Source organism: Mauremys mutica, chromosome 4 (assembly GCF_020497125.1).
Source record: "Mauremys mutica isolate MM-2020 ecotype Southern chromosome 4, ASM2049712v1, whole genome shotgun sequence".
Lineage (NCBI taxonomy): Eukaryota > Metazoa > Chordata > Testudines > Geoemydidae > Mauremys > Mauremys mutica.
The window spans coordinates 56,468,733-56,485,222 of NC_059075.1; the positions used below are offsets into that span (position 1 = coordinate 56,468,733).

The 16,490-nt window shown below is 41.3% G+C and overlaps 1 protein-coding gene across 6 annotated transcripts in view; it reads left to right on the forward strand.

Moving 5' to 3' along the window:
- Positions 1–16,490, forward strand: part of FAM98B (family with sequence similarity 98 member B) — a 70,850-nt gene that overhangs the window by 14,074 nt on the left and 40,286 nt on the right. For all 6 annotated transcript variants that reach the window (XM_045013715.1, XM_045013717.1, XM_045013718.1 and 3 more), the window contains exons 5-7: positions 1,333–1,413; positions 1,818–1,934; positions 9,652–9,819. In XM_045013715.1, coding sequence (XP_044869650.1) covers positions 1,333–1,413; positions 1,818–1,934; positions 9,652–9,819 — 366 coding nt within the window. The remainder of the gene's footprint in view (positions 1–1,332; positions 1,414–1,817; positions 1,935–9,651; positions 9,820–16,490) is intronic.

Consider the following 16,490-nt stretch of genomic DNA (forward strand, 5'->3'; position numbering starts at 1 on the left):
CATGGACTTCTCTAAACTAAATCCTAGTTTAGATCTGGTACACTGCCACCAGCTAGAAATTCCAGTGTCTAGCACACTTCCTGTTCCCCCAAAGTTTCCCTGGGGAACACAGATCCCAACTTCCTTGGATCTTAAGATAAAGGGAAATAATCCATTCCCCCCACCTTCTTCCCCTTCCCCTAGTCCTTGGGAGAGATCACCTCAGATTCAAACTCCTTGAATCAAAACAAAGAGGGATTCACTTTTCCCCCCTCCCCTTCCCCTGAAAATCCAAACAAGGGAAGAAATCAATCAAGTTCTAAAAAGAAAAGGATTTTATTAAAAGAAAGAAAGCAAGCACACTATCTTTATAACACCAAGATGGAAAATATACAGGGTCTAGCTATAAACCTGGAGAGACTTCTCCCCGCTTCTTTCTCAGAATAATCAAAGTAACAGCAAACAGAAATAAAGATATTTCTTCAGAAAACACACAATTGCAAATGTAGAAATTAATTATAAGACTAAACCACCTTTCTAATACTCACTATACTGAATAGAAGAAAATACTTCAGGAAAACTGGGAGAGCTTGAAGATATGTCTGGCCTCTCTTAGATCCAAAAAGAGAACGGCAACCCAAACAAAGAACACAGACAAAGACATCCCTCCACAGAGATTTGAAATTATCTTGTCCCTGGATTGGTCCTCTGGTCAGGTGTTCATCAGATTACTGAGCTTGTTAACCCTTTACAAGTAAAAGAGACCTTAACCCTTAACTATCTGTTTATGACAAGAGCATAGAGATCACAAGGGGAAATAAGAAACTAAAGGCAGAAATTTTAAGCAGGGGTGGTGCTGGTCAGACCTCTGAAGATAAGGATGTAGAATTGGATACAGAAGAATGCTAATAATGGGATTCAGAGACAAGTGGCAAGACAAGATCCTTACCTACTACTTTTAATACTAGCGCTTATCTTTAGCTTTATATCTGAGGTAGTTGCTCCCAAAATATTTCAGTTCACAATTGCTGATGGGTCATTTGGTGCTGGCTTTCCTTGTTTCCAGCTGCTACATTGCATTAGATAGCTAAAATACAATAAATATTTCACTCATTCTAATTTTCACTGTAAGTAATTGTCTCATTGGTAAGATGTGGTCCCTGCTTTGAAAATATTTGAGACTTCCTCTTACAAGGGATGTTAGCAAGCTAAAATATCCTAGTCTAATTTTATATGAAGATATCGAACACCCCGTAATAGGACCAATTTTTGGTAAAAACTTGTGCTGAAGTACGTTTGGGAGCATGAGTTGTTTTCTGAGAAGGGTGTGTGTGTTCATGTGTTTTGTTTCAGATCAAGGACATTCTTTCAAAAGTAAAAAATACCCATGTGGGGAAACCACTGCTAACAACACCATTGAATCCCGATCAGATGGTAAAACCCCTCTCCGTTTTACTTTTCTTATTTCGTATAATGGGCAAAATTACTTCTGGTGACCTTACTTTCTGGCTTTTCATACTTGTTTTGCAGTTTCTATTTTAAGTAGTGTGATAGTGAATGTTCAATGTTAAATTTGATTTAATGGTATAATACCTTTATGACATTCTGTTCAAATACTTCATACACTAGTTTGTTTATAGATCGATTTTGTTACATGAATTTATATAAAAAGTTGTAGAAGATATTAAATTACATTGTAGCAGTTGGTCACAGCCTAATTTTTGTTAAGTGGTTTTTCATGATGGTCAACTGTTGACAGACATTTTCGTTGGTGAGGCAGGTTAGCTTGTGTATTTTAATGGACTCAAATATTTGTCCTATTTATTGCAATGCTGTAGGAAAGATTGGAAAAAATCAATGATGCCCTCCGCAGTGAATATGAATGTCGTCGTCGGATGTTAATGAAGCGGCTTGATGTGACCGTACAATCCTTTGGATGGTCTGATAGAGCAAAGGTAAACATGCTTTGTTGTTTGCTTCCTGTAGGTGGTAGTAGTTTGTTACAATTCTCCAAGCTGTCTTACTGAAGACATCTCATTACAACTAACTTTTCTGAGCACTACTAGTAACGTACATTCCCTGCATGTTGTGGAGAGAGGAAGATTTGACTAAACAGTCAAACCCACCAATCCTTGTGATCCACATAGATTCCAGTGTTGTTCTTCACTTGAAGATGTCAGTCTCCTTTTGTTTTTGTTTTTCCCTTGTGGTATTGTAGGAAAAAGCTTCAAAGTGTCTCTTATACAGAGAGACACACCCATCCACCCCTCAAGGAGAGCTACGGAATCCTTGGGATTGGTCTAAAGAACCTATTAACTGAATGCTGCCAGTTAGTGAACCCCAAGCTTTTGAACCAAGCACAAGTGGGGAGGGATAGATCAGTGGTTTGAGCATTGGCCTGCTAAACCCAGGGTTGTGAGTTCAATCCTTGAGGGGGCCATTCAGGGATCTGGGGCAAAAATCTGTCTGGGGATTGGTCCTGCTTTGAGCTGGGGGTTGGACTAGATGACCTCCTGAGGTCCCTTCCAACCCTGATATTCTATGATTCTATGACCTACTCAGATAGCCATTTGTCTCTCCTCTGCTAGTTTCAGTTCATACTTTATCAAGGGGAATAGTGGCTTGTATCAGAAAAATTCACAGTTATCAGTAAAGGTTCAGTGACCCAGAAAGGTGTTATCTGTCTCATGGGGAAGCTTCCAAATCACTACTATAGGGTATGCCTGTTGATGTTATAGTTTTTCCAAAAGACTTAAACTGTGGAACAAACCGTTTACGCATCAGTAACTCTGTCCCATTATCCTAATGTCTATGAGTATGTTTTCAGATTATGTCTAAGCATTTCTGTGGTGCTCACTGTCTTCATATATGAATACTTGAAAAAAAGAGAGTATTAATCATCCCAGCATCTCTGAAAGGTAGAGAAGTATTATGAGGGGTGCTGAGAGATTTTGGGGAGGCCAAGGCAAAATCTGAAACAGTCCCCACTGCCTTTGCAAAAAAAAATAAAAATAAAAATCATAGCTTCCATGACCAGAAGGGACCATTCTGAGGCATCTACTTTGACCTGAAAAACACTGGTCATAGAACTTCCCCAAAATAATTCCTACAGCATACTTTTAGAGAAACCGCCAATCTTGATTTAAAAATTATCAGTGATGGAGAATCCACCACAACCCTTGGTAAATTGTTCCAGTGGTTACAAATTTACACCTTATTTCCATCAGAATTTGTCTAGCTCCAACTTCCAGCGATAGGATCATGCTAAATCTTTTCTTTCCTAGACTGAAGAGCCCATTATTAAATATTTGTTCCCCATATACATATTTACACTTTAATCAAGTCACTTACCTTCTTTGTTAAGCTAAATAGTCACTATAAGGCATGTTTTTTAATACTTGAATCATTCTCGTGGCTTTTCTCTGAGCCCTCTCCAATTTATTAACATCCTTCTTGAATTGTGAGCACCAGAACTGGACACAGTATTCCAGCAGTGGTCACATCAGTGTCAAACATAGAGGCAAAATAATCCGCTCTACTCACGACTCTTGTGTTTATGCATCCCTGGATCCTGTTATGTCACAGTGGGAGCTTGTGTTCAGCTGATTACCTGTCCTGACTCCCAAATCTTTTTCAGAGTCACTGCTTCCCAGGAGAGAGTCCTTCATCCTATAAGTATTTCCTACATTCTTTGTTCCTACATGTATATATTTACATTTAACTATATCAAAATGCATATTGTTTGCCTTCACCTAGTCTACCAAGCAATCCAGATCTGAATCAGTGACCTGTCTTCTTCATTATTCCCCACTCCCCCAGTTTTTATGTCATCTGCAAACTTTATCGGTGGTGATTTCATGCTTTCTTCCAGGTCATTGGTAAAAAGGTTAAATAGCATAGGTTCAAGAACTGATCCTGCGTGACTCCACTGGAACCCAACTGCCCAATGATGAGGCTAAGATTTTGTCATGGTTATTTTTAGTAAAATTCACGGACAGGTCACAGGCACTAAACAGAAATTCACAAAACCCGTGACCTACCCATGACTTTACTAAAAATAACCAGGGGTAGGGCTAAATACGGGGAAGTATGGAGTCCCATGTGGGGAGGGGAGGGGCGGAGGGCAGGCCAAGACCCCCTCACTCATTGATCACAGCAGGGGCGCAGCCATGGGGGGGCACGTAGCCCCCCACTCCAGAGATGGCCACAGCTGCGGGACAGGGGTGCATGGTCCCAGCTGCAGTCTTCCCAAGCCCCATCCACAGCCATGAGGGGGTGCACGGCCCTGGAATGCTGTGGGGCAGAAGCGCATGGCCTCTGCTGCAGCTCCCGCCATGGGGCTGGGACACATGATCCCGGCTGCAGCCCCCAGCGGCAGCCACAGTGTTGGGGCACGCAGCACTGGCTACAGCTGGCGGGCAGGGGTGCGCAGCCCCAGCTGCAGTCTCTGGTGGAAGCCGCAGGGCTGGGGTGCATGGCCCCGGCTGCAGCGTGGCCCCCAGCAGAAGCCGTGGGGCTGGCTGTGCAGTGGGGGATGCACAGCCACAGCTCTGGAGCTGGCCGCAGCCGCGGGGCAGGGGCACACGGCCGCCACTGCAGCCCCTACCACGGGGCTGGGGCGCCTGGCCCCGGCTGCAGCACCTGGCGGAAGCTGCGGGGCTGGGGCGCAGCCATGAGAGGGCACAGCCCCCACTCCGGAGCTAGCCGCAACTGCAGGACAGGGCGCATAGCCCGGCTGCAGTCCCCCCACCCTCTGTAGACCAAAGGGCAGGGGCTGCAGGGTCCTGATTCCAGCTGTCCAAACCCAGTTGCCTCAGGGTAGGGCTGCACAGTCCTGCCTCCAGTCCCCGCTTCAGCTGCTGACAGCTGAAGTGGAAGAAGTCACGGAGGTCTGCTAAAGTCACAGAATCCATGGCTAATCATAGCCTTACTCAATGACAATTACATATTGAGACCTATCAGTTAACCAGCTTTTAATCCATTTAATGGGAGCCATATTAATTTTATAGCTTTCTAGTTTTTTATTCAAAATATTTTGTGGTACCAAGTCAAATGCCTTAGAGAAGTCTGAGTACATTACGTCAAAACTGTTAACTTTATTAACCAAACTTGTAATCTCATCAAAAAAAGATATCAAGTTAGTTTGACAGGATCTTTTTTCCACAAATGCATGCTGATTAGTATTAATTATATTACTCTCCTTTAATTCTTTATTAATCGAGCCCATATCAGCTGCTCCATTCTGATCTTGCCTAAGATTGATGTCTGGCTGATGGACCTATAATTATCTGCGTCATCCCATTTGCACTTTTTAACAATTGACACAACTTTAGCTTTCTTCCAGTCTTGGAGCATTGGGGAAGTTCCAGAAGACTTATTACAAAAAAAAATCAACATTAACCATCCAACGAGCTCCTGAGCCAGCTCTTTTAAAACTTGTGGATTCAATATAATATAAAAACATTTAATTTTAGTTTCTATTTAACGTCCTCCAGAGATAACACTTCCATTTTACTGGTATCACCATATGAGGATACTATATTATCTGCTTTTCTCCCAGATACAGAACAGAAACGTGTATTGAACGCTTCTGCCTTATTATTCATAATTCTACTTATTTCCATCTAGTAATGGACCTATATCTTTGTCAAGATTCTTTTTATTTCTAATATATTTTAAAATTTCCTTATTGTCCTTAACTCTGCTGGCCTTAGATTTCTCTGTGTCCATTTGCTTCCCTTATCAATTTTCTTCAGTTCCTAACTTCAGCTTTATAGTCAACTTCCCCTTTCCCTCATTTGTTTTTTCACTTACTTTCTAAACCTGGTCAATTTTTTGACCAGTAGGCCTTCTTCCTGGATTCTGGGATTGTGGCTTTTTGGGCATCTAGGAAAATGTTCTAAAATGATTCTCAGTTATCATTCATTTTTCTGATTAAATTCTACCTCCCAGCAGATTTGACTCATAATTGTTTCAGCTTTGTGAAATTAGCCCTATTAAAGCACCAAATGCATATATTTCAGGTCTGGACTTTTATAATGTGCAAGCAAAATAATGTGTTCATGTCATGATCACTTGTACCTAACTTACCATTAATTTTTAGTTCTGTGGTCAGTTCCTCTTTATTTGTTAAGACAAGATGTAATGAAGAATTACCCTATGTTGACTTCAGCACTTTTTGAATTAGGAAATTGTCATCTATAATGTTTAGAAATTTCATAGATGTTTTAGTACTGAGTACATGTGACCTCCAGCATGTCACTCAAATTGAAGTCCCCTTTGATCATACAAAATTTTTCACTACACATCGTTATACATAGGTGTATAACGAGGCTGTCATCCTGTTCCCTAGTGTGATTTAGTGGCCTGTAGCAGGCACCAACTAATACCCCATCTTGCGCTTTATCTGTTAAGGATATAGATCTGTAAGCATTCAAGTTCATTTTCTTCTGAATTATCAGTTACTCAGAAACAGGCAATGCTATTTTTGACCTAGAATGCCATTCTCTCCCCTTTTTTCCACTCAATCCTTCTAAATAGTTTATAACCACTGATTTTTAACATTCCAATTGTGTGAATCATCCCACCAGGTTTCAGTAATACCCAACTAAATTGAATTTATGCTCATAAATGAGTAATTCTAATTCCTCTTGTTTGTTACTCAGGGTCCTAGCATTGGTGTACGGGCAATTCAAGAATTTCTTCTTTTCATATCCCTTGGTTCCCTGATTAAGTTTGTGCTCAACATCTTGATTTTTGTGTGAAGTGCCCCTACTTTCTCTCTTTTTTTTTTTTTTTTTTTACTCCCCCTGTACTGCAGAGTAGAGGCCCTTCTGTGGGGGTTGGAGAACAAACTTACTTTGAAGCCGTGGCTCCTGTCCTGCTGCTCTGGGCCCAGCTCTCTGCTCCATGTTTTGCAGCCTGGTGCCAGGTTGTAATGCTGCTTGCTCATATTTGCCCAGCTGCCTCTCCTGAGTGGCGCTGCAACCCTGTATTCTAGGCTGCAATGCCACTCAGTTTGAGGAGGTTGTGATTTGACCAGTAGACACACAGGAAGCTTATGGCATCAATGGGAATAGCACACAGACATCCTAACTCCCAGTTCTGTGCATGAACCACAAGACTTTCCTCGCAAAGGAATACAATAGTTTACATCCTGTCCATTTTTAAACCGGTTTAAGGCTTTGCATGTATTCTGAAAATAATGGAAAACGTACAGATCTGTTTTTAAAAACCTACCTGGTGTTGTCTGTTGTAGCTTTAGTGCAAGTGCAGACAAAACCTTAGTTGCATGACTCTCACTAAATATCAGTGGGAGTGATGCAGCTACGTCTTCGTATGCAGCTTTGAAAATTTATTCTCAAACATTTAGCTATTGCTTCTTTGTGCACCTCTCACCTTAGCAGCTTGCATGAATACTGATGCACTGTAGGAGAGGAAAGGAAAAGGGAGTTAACTTGCTGTGGTAAGGAGATTACTGCATACATTTCTTTCCTTTCTCCTTCTCCACAAACACATTTTTTTTTTCTTACCTTATGATTAAAGGACGACTGATCCAGTAGAATTCAGAGCAAGGCAACTTTTATTTAGGTGCCTAAATAGGGATGTAAGTGCCTAACTTTAGACACCCAAGCTTGAAGATGTAGACCTATATTCTTACGATTCTATACCAAGGATAAAGTAGAGGTTGCCTGTCTTGTATGATTCCACACTTCTCTCTGTGTACAACTACATAAATCTTCGTTTAAATAATTATTAATTAATATTATTAAAATTGTATTTAATTTATGACTGTAGCTTAAAATGACTTGAGTCATTTGATATCGTATTAGTCCCTAGATGTGACATTAAAAACTATTTAAATAGCTTTTGTTCAGTCATGAAGAAAGTGTACCATTGTTTTATTTAATGAAGTTAAAGTGGTGAGATGAGTCAGCAGCCTGTTCTTAGAAAATCTGCAAAAACAAAATACAGTTACTGAGATTTCCAGAAGGCCTATTGTAATTTTGCATTAAAGGTTGAAATTACATTACTGGGTAGATTTTTTTTTCAAAGGGTTGAAGCACAACTTTGATTTTGAGGGTACAATTTTTGCCTGCAAAAATGAATTACAAGTGCAAATCTGAGTACTTATGTCTCTTCGTACCTGAACACAGATACACATGAGGTAGCAAGAGGCACAAGTACTTAATTTTATAGCTATTGTTGAAATTCTGGATGTAAAATGCAGGTATACTTTTGGTGGGTGTAGCACCTGGAAAAAAAAGAACTGTCCTTTTAGAAAATCTTAAACTTAGCCTTGAGAAATCAATTTTCAGTTGCATATAGCTTCTCATAACATGTACATGGACTCTTATATATTGTTCTCAGATAAATATTTATATTTACAAGAGCAGATTTCAGATATACATGATATATTCATATGACCTACTGTTTATTTTTGTATAGCTTGTAAGATTTTTGGGGGCAGGGATTTTGAGCCAGGTGACTCCTTAATTGGGAAAAAGTAACTGAGGTTACAGAAGAAGCTGCAGAGATCCAGATCCTTCTCTCCCTCTTTCCCTTAGTACTTTCAGCTCTAGCAATAGGTGGAAAGGTTCATTCCTTGAAACCTGCAGCTCTTCTTGGAGATATCTTCAGAGAGGCATTTTCTCTCCTCCCTACCTTCTGGTCTGGAGCCAGGTAGTATTCTTCACCTGATACTGTCCTGAATGTTTTACAGTTGGGAAGGACTTCAGTTAATGCTGGGTGAGATTTAACTTAGTTCTGTTCCATTAGTTGAGGAGTTGGGGGGGCAGAGCTGCAGAGAACATCCACCCTTCTCACATCAGGCTTGCCACCTTTTTTATACCCAGATGTGGCCCTCAGGCCAAAAAGTTTGCCCATCCTTGATTTATATATTATTGGCCCCTGTGTTTCTGCTTTTTGACCACGGTGTTTCTTGAATTCAGGTATTATTTCCCACAGTGGGAAAGTCCTACTGCCAGTCATTCCTTAACGATATATTACTGCAGGGAACAGTGTGTGTCCAGTGTCAATGGGCAAATGTCCAGTTGCTCTGAAGCTCCCAGTCTCCCAGGGAGCATTTTTTTTTCTCCCTTTGTTCCCTGTTTTAAAAAAGTTGTTTTGGAAAAGGCTGCCTGCAAATATGTACTGAGACCATTGCACCATGAAGGTGTACAGTACAAGCCTCCTGCAGGCATCTGGGTTGGCTGGATTTGCTGCAGGGAGCCACAGAGAGAGACAGGGATGGCTGATGCCCAAAGGCTCAGTTTTGGACCCATGGACACTGTGGGCCTTCCCCTGTAGAACTGTGTGGACCCTTAGGGTTTGACACATTAAAGGGGTCACTCGGAAGGGACTGGTTACAGGATGGGGCATGGACTAGACCATGTCAATTTGTGACAGGTAATACTAGGCTTCAGCATTAACTAAACATCTTCATTACCATTTTTTTTGTACAGTAGCTGATTGTTGTGAGCAAGGCCAAGAGGCATTTATAAGAGTGACTGGCACTATTTTTATTAAGGTAGTTAGAATGTCTAAACTTCGTGCTCTGTGTAAACTCACACTGACTGTAAGTCACCAAACAGCACACGAACAGCCATTGAGTATTTGCATTTTGTACGTGAAATACTTAGCAACTGAATTATATTTGACTTTATCATTTAGGTTAAAACAGATGACATAGCAAGAATTTATCAGCCCAAACGTTATGCACTATCTCCTAAAACAACCATTACGTTTGCCCATCTTCTTGCCGCTCGAGAAGACTTATCAAAGATCATAAGGACAAGTAGTGGATCTACACGAGAAAAGACAGCCTGCGCTATCAATAAGGTATACTTCTCTTTCTCCTGTGGATTTACAGAGCTATTGAAAGTAATCTGGTATAATAACTGATAATGTATAATTAATGATATCTTTAGCAAGAATTTTGACTTTTGCTTATCCTCTATAATACGGTTTTCCTTTTTTGCAAACTTGTTGTGTTTAGTGCACTGGAAAAGGAAGGGCTGCAGCACTCCCATACGTATCACTACAGCTCCATTGTCCTAGTTTTTGTTACAAAGTATACTGCACTCTCCTTTTGGTAGCCTGTAGAGTACATACACTACACCCTTGCCCCGTACGGGTATACATAGCTGCATAGATGGTGAGGCAATGCTTAAGCAAGTAAAGACTCTCCTGAACCATGTGGTATGAACCCTATAGGGCTCTCTACTCACCGATGCAGTGCTTTCCCTGTCTACACTACTATTTTTAGCATGTAGTGTCCCACTGCCTCCCTGCTGCAGGATCCTTTCCCTGCTGCAGTGAAAGACTCCAGGAGCAAGGAAAGGCTCTGGCAATTCTCCACTGATGAGTTTTTCTGCTCTGCCTCCTCTCTGCCAGAGCCTTTCACTGTTACATGTAGCTACACACTGCAGTGTGAACACAGCCTGCATAACTATGCATACCCTACATGCGTCCTCAAGAGGTGAGTAGTGTGTATATATAGACCTACAGTCACTGCCACACTGAGATATAACAATTCTAGATAAGAATTGCAGTGGATGGAAAAAGGAGGACTTAAAATCTCATGCCTCCTACAGTGGTATTCCCTTTTTATGCTTCAGGAGGCAGGACCAAATCTGTCAGTCCCTGGGGATGACAAATGCTTGACTCTTTTCTGGAAAATTTGCCAGTTCACTGCCTCCCAGCAGCAACAACAGATGGTCCACCATCCTACTTTCTCTGAGCAGGTCACATATGCAAGTTGGAGCGAGCCTGAGTATAAGAATGAACTGTCTACTTCAAGATCTCTTCTCTCAGAGGAGAGATTCCTTTCAGGGTAAAGCTGGGAAGCAGACGTGGTCATCCCTGTGGGTATTGAACCTCAGTTCAATCTTTCAATCTCAGTCTTTCCTTCAACTTCCAGAAGAGAGCTTGGTATACCTCTAATAATTACAAAAGCATGTAGTTAAATTGGAGTGGGAATTACCAAATAAGATTAAGAGGCTCTCTAATCTGTCTAAAAAATCTTGTGCTGATACAAAACAAAAATCAGACTGCCACCCTCCCAATAGTTTATTCAGCCATTGCTAACCTTATGCATTAATTGGACAGCCATTCAAAAGCAACCTTCTACCGAAAGCCAGCTAAGCCTCTACTACTGCTTCAGTTAGTCAGGGTTGGCAGGCTCCCTATCAAAGGAGAACCCGATGAACCTAAGGGAGGAAGGGACGGTCTTGTGATTGAGGCACTAGGCCTCGGGAGATCTGTGTTCAATTCCTGGGGATCTTAGGCTAATCACTTAATCTCTCTGTGTCTGGGTTTTCCTTCTGTAAAATTGGGGATATACTTCACGTTTTCATTGTAAAGATAACTCCTTTAATATTTATGAATGCTATGATGCTGGGGACCACAGAAGTACCTAGCCCATACCAGTGGACCATTATTTCTAGATAAAATGGTACTGTCCTCTTTTCTCTCTACCACTTTTGAAAGACCTCCTAAATCAAGGATTGGTAGTGCACCTAGACCCACAGATACTCAACAGTGTAGATGCTAAATAGAAACAACTGTTGGGAGAGGGGAAGCAATTAACCGTCTCCTCGCTTTGAGAAAAAAATAAACAGACTTGGAATATACTAAAATTTTGTTCAATTGTGCTTCATGGTCTAGAGAAGAACATGAAGAATCAAAGCATCAAACAGATTTCTAATTCTGGCATACTGCTGGGGTAGTCTGGCAATTGAACTGAAGGCATACACTCTCCAAAAGCATTCATCAGCATATTGGGGGTGAATAGTTTTAGGATGTCTTCCCCTCATATCAAGTGCTTTTTCACAGCAGTCTCCCTATTTAACCTTCTGGAAATATATAGGGGAACCCTATGGAAGTTGAATCTGTTGTTGGACACATTAGTTTTGATTTACTTTTCCATTAAAGTAGCATTACACGTGGCTATCATTTGAGCAATGGAAGTCTTGGGAACTGGGAGAATTATCTGTGGAGTCACAGTACTGTACCTTCAATGCTGATAAAGAGGTATTCTTCCTGGAGCCTTCTTTAATTCCAAAAGTTCACTCTGTCTTTCATAGAGTGGAGATCATTCTTTCCCAATTCTGCACCAAACCAAAACACTCCAAAGAAAGGCAATGATACATGCTAAATGTCTGCAGGGTGCTCAAAACATATAAGATCACAGTCCTATAGCAAGTCTTGTATCCTATTTGTAATATAACACCCATGAGGTAAATAAGTATCTATTAGGTAGTTAAAATTTTGCATCAAGAAGTCTTGCGAAACTAAAGTTCTGAAATCTTTAGGTAAAAATAAATACAGCAAAGTGGAACAGTATCCCCTTCATGGGCAGAGAACTCCTTTGCATCATATGAAGAAATCTGCAAGGTAACAACTTGTCTATCTCAACAGAAAGTAGCGCCCCACAGGGACTGATTGGCAGGCCCTCACAGCCCACTGATTGGCTGATACCAGTATGTAAACCAGGAAGCCATGGTGAGGAACAGTCTGAGCAACAACACAGACTGCATTCCTGCTTCTGCTCCAGACTCAGCTAACAGTAGATGCTAGACTCCAGCTTCCAACCCTAGTTCATCCTTGACCTCGCTCTCCAATTGATGTCTTTAATCTGGCACCTGACCCCAATCTCCTGGTAACCTGACCTTGCTTGCCTCCTGATGCCTGACTCTCAGTCTGCCCTTTGGCCTGTCTTGGACTCTGACCTCCTGGCATCTGACTCCCGACTCCTGCTCCGACCACTAGGTCAGATTGCCCACATTCCAATCATGATACAGGGTCTGTAGAAAACCAGTACCAGCGACCGAGTTGTGGGTGGTTTGGCCTGGTGTTCGGGAACCTGAGGCTAAGGGGTAGGTCCAGATTCGGGAGCCAGGTGTCTGAGCCAAAAGTGGGAGCTGGGGTCATACAAGAAACAGGAGCTGAAGCCAAGGGACACTGCTGAGTTGGAAGTCAGAGCCATAGTCTAGGGTCTGAGCCGGAGCAGTCAATCACCAGGCCAACAGGGTTCAGGGACTGGAACAAGACAAAGGACAGGAGCCAGAAACAGGGCAGGGTTGAAGGCAGGAACTGGGGATGAAGCCGGGAGTCAGGAAGTGGACAGCAGGGTCCATAGTATCAGCCTGCCAGGATCCACCTTGTTGCACAGATGACTTCATGTCTCTTTTGTCTTTGAACTGTCATCACCTAACAGATGAGCAGTAGACCAAAGGTCCCTCAAGGTGAAGTTTCAAAGGCTGAATATGGAGATCTGGAGGAAGGGATTGTAAACTCCCAAGTATTTCCTAGGTATGCTACTTCAGACGTATTGTCCCAAAAGATCATTCATGTTTGCTACATTGTTCAGCATAGTTTTTTGAAGCTCACAGTACTTCCTAGAGATCACCTTAATCCTGTCTTCCTCCTAAAGATGTTCCATACAGCCCCACAGTAATACATAAGCAGTTGCATTTTTAATACAACGAACTCCTACAGTACTTAAACTTAATTCAATAAGATTTCTCCAGAATATTGCAGGAAATGGCCATAAATATCACAAGAATCCTTAGTTATATGCAGTGTTGTTGTAGCCATCTCGATCCCAGGATATTAGAGAAACAAGGTGGGTGAGGTAATATCTTTTTCGGACCAACTTCTGTTGGTGCAAGAAACAAGCTTTTGAATTTACAAAGAGCTTTTCTTCAGGTCTGGGAAACTTACTCAAGGCTTGTCTTCACGTACAGTGCTGCAGTGGTGCAGCTGAGCCGCTGTAGTGCTTTAGTGAAGACATTACCATGCTGACTGGAGAGTTTCTCCCATTGGCATTGTTAATCCACCTCTCCGAGAGCCGGTAGCTATGTCAACAGGAGAAGCTCTCCCATTGACATAGTGCTATCTACACGGGGGTTAGGTCAGTGTAACTATGTTGCTCAGGGGTGTTGATTTTTCACGCCCCTGAGTGGCATAGTCTGAAATGTAGACCTGGCCTGAGTACGTTTTCCAGACCTGAAGAAGAGCTCTGTGTAAACTCGAAAGCTTGTTTCTCGCACCGACAGAAGTTGGTCCAACAAAAGATATTATCTCACCCACCGTGTGTCTCATAAGAATCCTTATACATGTTCCAATTTCGGAAGCAGCTTCACTGGGCAGATTTCTCAAAGGGGCAGCCTAGCCTTCCCTGGAAACTAACAGGTGTGGTCCTGCTTCTACAGAGTAGAAGAAACCCATTGTAGAAATGGCAAGCCTGGATACTTCAAGAAAAAAAGGATCAGATATCACTTTTTGATTCCCTGGGTTTGCTTCAAAATCTTCTAGTCAGTAGAGACTGTTAAAGTGGATTTGCACAGCCCTGCAAGGAATCTTGAGCAATGTGAAGAGCATCCAAACATTTTCTTGCAAGGGGGACCTCGGAGAAAAACTGAATTTGTCGTTGGTCATCAGTGCTAATTGTAGCTTCACTAACAGGGACTCAAGTCACAAGAGATGTTAAAGTGTACATTGTTTCTTGGGTAGGCGATACTTTTTTGAAATTATTCTTTTTATGAACTAGTAAAATGAAGTGAATTTCCAGATTGCTCAACCAACAGAATTTGAAATTGGGAATGTGAGGAACTGAGGCTTAATATTATTGAGACGCTTGTCTGATCAATGTAAATTGTCAGATATTTTGAAATCACAGTTGAGAATAAATATGCTTTTCACAATTTGTGTAACTATTTAATGAAAGTGGTCTCCATGATTAAGAAATATTATGATCATCATCACTTGCAAATGATTTATTCGGACCATATACTATACTCTGTGATGAAATCATAATGGAAAAAAGATGATCACTTTTTAACTGCTCACCAAAATCATAAAATGACATGAACTTTAATCAGAAAATAGCTTGCTATTGAAACTATTCATATTTAAGTTTTTTATACCTTGCTAAATCCAGCTTTGGATGGTTCCTGCTTAAAATGACTTTGTCATTTATTTCTGACAGTCTGTTTTCCCCAATTTCTTTTGTAGCATCTAATTCTGCTGCCTAATTAGAAATCAGATTGTCTGGGGAAAATTATTTTTGTACATATTTATTGCTGATAGATCGTTGGTTCATTTTAGTAGTGCCAAGTGTTTTTTAACAGTGTAAAGCCCCAAAGCTGTAAAGGGATTTCCATGGGGTTTATAGTCTATTTCAGGACTTGTAGCTAAATGTAGTAGCCAATATGTCCAAATGCATTATTAATTCTTGGTACTTTATTTACAGCGATGGGCCCCAATTATCCACATGCTTAACTTTACATTTGTCTGAAGTTAAGCATATGCATAAGTGCTTCTAGGATGAAGGCCTTAGCTACTAAATATCAGGTTTTTGTAATTCCTTCCATCACAGGAATATTATGCATGCCATAACAGCTAAGGATTTAAAATGGTTTTCATTATGGCCCAATGTTCTGAGATTTATAACTCATTGATAAATTTAAAACTTTTTGTTGAAACTAGGCACAACAGGCGTGTGTGGGAATGAAATTCTTACTACAGAATTAAAAAAATTATATATTGTGGTTTACCTATGTAAATGTGATAGCTACATATGAATGATGAAACTCAAAAACTGCAAACAATGTTGTTTGTTATTTTTTTCATAATTACTCAAATGAAGATGAAACAAATTACTTCTTAACCACCTATCTACAAACTTCCAAAACCACCTTAGAAGGAACACATAATCACCACTACAGTTCCCATATTTCTTATTTATTTTAGGGGTAAGTTGGAATCTTGCTGAGGATTCCTATTTGATGAGAATTGCAGTGAAGGGTGGAGCAAAGGGGGCAGATTGCTGAGGGTTTGGAAAGCAAAAGCAGATGGGATGGGGTGCAAATGGAGTAAGGCAGTAGTTGCAGGGTGCAGCAGCCAGTTGAAAAGAATGGGTATTGCAGGTTGGACACAGGCAGACTTAGAGGAGGGTTGGCTTTGGAATACTTGGGAAGTGGGTGTTTTGGTTAGATCATGAAGTATGTGTGGGTCAAAAGAGCAAGAAACTGAGAAGCAGCAGGAGAGGGGCAGATTGAGAGTGAGCTGGAGACAAGAGGAGACATTAAATGTGGATCAGGCAGTGTCCTGAATAGTAATGAAAGAGTAAGGGTATGTCCATACTACCCGCCGGATTGGCGGGCGGTGATCGGTCCAGCAGGGGTCGATTTATTGTGTCTAATCTAGATGCGATAAATCAACCCCCTAGCGCTCCTGTACTCCACCGCTGCTAGAGGTGAGTAGATCTAAGTACGTCAACTTCAGCTACGTTATTCACGTAGCTGAAGTTGATGTTCAACTTAGATTCCTCTCCTCCTCTTCCCCAGTGTAGACCAGCCCTTAGACTCAAGGGTTGTATGTCAAGCAAGACTGATATGTTCCTTTGGCATCAGAGTGATCCCAGGACATCACATAAGTGGCCAACTGGAATCCAAGGATTTACTTGACACATGCTTCCTTGTTTTTGTAAATACTGTTTTTGTATA